The 2,323-nt window shown below is 45.9% G+C and overlaps 1 protein-coding gene across 2 annotated transcripts; it reads right to left on the reverse strand.

The window, feature by feature from the left end:
• Positions 1-13: 13 nt before the first annotated feature.
• pagr1 (PAXIP1 associated glutamate-rich protein 1) lies at positions 14-2,025 on the reverse strand. 2 transcript variants are annotated; one of them, XM_037278537.1, is made up of 5 exons: positions 1,868-2,025; positions 1,223-1,430; positions 791-1,124; positions 621-712; positions 14-460 (listed from the first exon to the last, which is right to left on the reverse strand). In XM_037278537.1, the coding sequence occupies exons 2-5, from the start codon at positions 1,410-1,412 to the stop codon at positions 225-227; spliced, it is 852 nt and encodes a 283-aa protein (XP_037134432.1). In that variant the 5' UTR covers positions 1,413-1,430; positions 1,868-2,025; the 3' UTR covers positions 14-224. The 2 variants fall into 2 exon arrangements, with proteins under 2 accessions (XP_037134432.1, XP_037134433.1); XM_037278538.1 differs by having other exon boundaries at positions 1,811-2,025.
• Between the last annotated feature and the right edge of the window lie 298 nt (positions 2,026-2,323).

Consider the following 2,323-nt stretch of genomic DNA (forward strand, 5'->3'; position numbering starts at 1 on the left):
ACTTTTTTTTTTTCTGTTTATTGATTATCCACATGATTAACTTCTAATGTCTGCAATGTTACTACTTGGTCAACAACACACCCAACTGTAAGTCATCGGTCGTCTCAGGTTAGCATGTTTATTGCCATCATACAAAAACATAGAAAACATACAAAGCTTGTATCATTAAAAAGAAAAAGAAAAAATGAAAAAGCGCCTCGGAAAATGTACAGGGACAATCGTGTTCAGTATCTCCTCTGCCTAGGTGAGAAGATGGTATTGGGGTTGCTGTCTCGCTCCCGTTCCTTGTCTCGCTCCTTCTGGCTGTTGGGCGACAACGCCGCCTCCAGCTTCTTGTCGTTCTTGAAGAGATCTCGGCCCGTGCGCATGATGTGCTCCTCGATTTTGCGGTGGCGCTTCATGTCCGACAGCACTTTGTCCATCCTGGCCTCCCTTTTCACGGACGAGCGAGCTGACGACCCTGCGCGGGGCCAAGGTTCAAAGTTAACCAACAATGCAACCCAAAGGAGAATTTCAGCTTTCCATGTAGTCCTTCCAGCATTGAAGCTTCATGGAAAACATTTTGAATATTCTACTCCAAACGCTTTCCATAGATAATAAAATTTGGGTGGAGTGCTCACCTGGTGTCCTACGTCTATTAATGAAAGAACTTTTCGGGGTGGCTTGCAATTGATGCTCCTCATTAAAGTCAAACTCAGTTGGACTTGGTGGCCTGAGGGGAAAAAAACAAAACAAAAACACGGTCAATCCATAATCCCTGAAAACTAAACTAGCCCTGAATGATACTAACTTGAGATCCCTCTCTTTCTTCTCTCTCTCCTCAGCCTCGTCTTCCTCCTCCTCCCTTTTGGGCGAAAGGGGGCGTTCGGGCGTGGGCGGCCTTCGGGGAAGGGGCTCGGAGTTGAGCTCCAGCATCTCGCCCTTGGCCAGGAGCTCATAGAGTCTCTTGATCTCAGCAGGTGGCGGCATCCAGTTCTTTGGGTCCTCCATTTCCTCATCGCTGTACACCAGTTCCCATTCGCCGTCCTTCTCTGCCACCTGCGTTCCCTCTTCGTCCTCCACCGCTGCCACCGACTGAGGTGCGTTTGTGTGTTCCTCTCCTTCCATCTTGTCTGTGTCTTGGTCTGGGGAGGTGAAATTAACTTAATACACATTTGTTAGCAATTTTCAATGTTGTGTGGGTGTTGTTGTAAATGCAATTTTGTCGCGGGAACTATCGTACCATTTGCCTCACTTTCTTGACCTTTGTCGTCCATGGTGGCAGCGTTCTCCACCGGTGCAGCGATCATCTCGGCATCCGGTTGTTTCGTGCCTTCTTCCTGTTTGCATGCTTCGTTTTTACTCTCTGCCTCTTGGACACAGAGAGCCTGGATGCCCTCACGTAGGGCCACACCTGGGGCCTCAGCCTGCATTCTTCAATAAGGTAAATTCTAAGCAATAGGCAAAAAAAAAAGTAAACTACAGGTGTTTTGTGCATCTACGCAGCTTCGTAGGACTTAGGGACGTTAAAAACACAGAAAAACACGTAAGGGTTGCCCTCCATCCAGCTCACTACTTTTTAATTTGTTGATCTGGATGTGGGGTGGGTGAGTAAAACGACACTTTAGAAGACTATTAAATTAGATCTGAAATAGCTGTCAGTGAATGAATGTAATGACCTTTGCAGGAACATTTGGTAAAGGCGTATGCAAAACAGTGAGACGGAATAGGGAAAGGTTCGGGAAGAACCTCGTGCATTTAACATATACACAAGCGGAAAGCGACTACATAAGCAAATTGCATTGACACAAAGAAACTTCCAGGCAAATACCACGTTTTGAATGGACAGTGACGCAGAACAAACGTTAGCGCGCTGGCTCGTCATTACCGAAAGCTAGGTGATGCCGTTGCTGCAAGCTTAGATGAAGTTATCTCCGACGACGAATGACATTGGCAAAAATCATGATTGTAACTACACCACAGTACACATACGTAAACAAAGCGCCATTTTGGACAGAATAACCCGCTGACTTTTACACGAGCGCAGACTTGACAATCATGTGGATTAGCCGGCGCTGTGGCGAAAGTGCGGCGGGGATTCGTTTTTACTGAATCCCATACACAACCACTTTTTTTTTTTTTTAAATTAATATCCACAAATTAGAATTTGCCTATAAAATGTAAATAAATAGGTGTCTTTTCCCAGACGGTGGTGTAACTAAATTTGTTGTGGGACGGACATTTCGTGTGGCAGTTTATTTCGAAAGTGCGCCCCATTCGGCATTTGTAAATCTACATCCGGCGCCACTTCCTGCATGGCGTACCTTGGCCAGAATATATTTCG

This window comes from Syngnathus acus, chromosome 19 (genome assembly GCF_901709675.1).
Source record: "Syngnathus acus chromosome 19, fSynAcu1.2, whole genome shotgun sequence".
Lineage (NCBI taxonomy): Eukaryota > Metazoa > Chordata > Actinopteri > Syngnathiformes > Syngnathidae > Syngnathus > Syngnathus acus.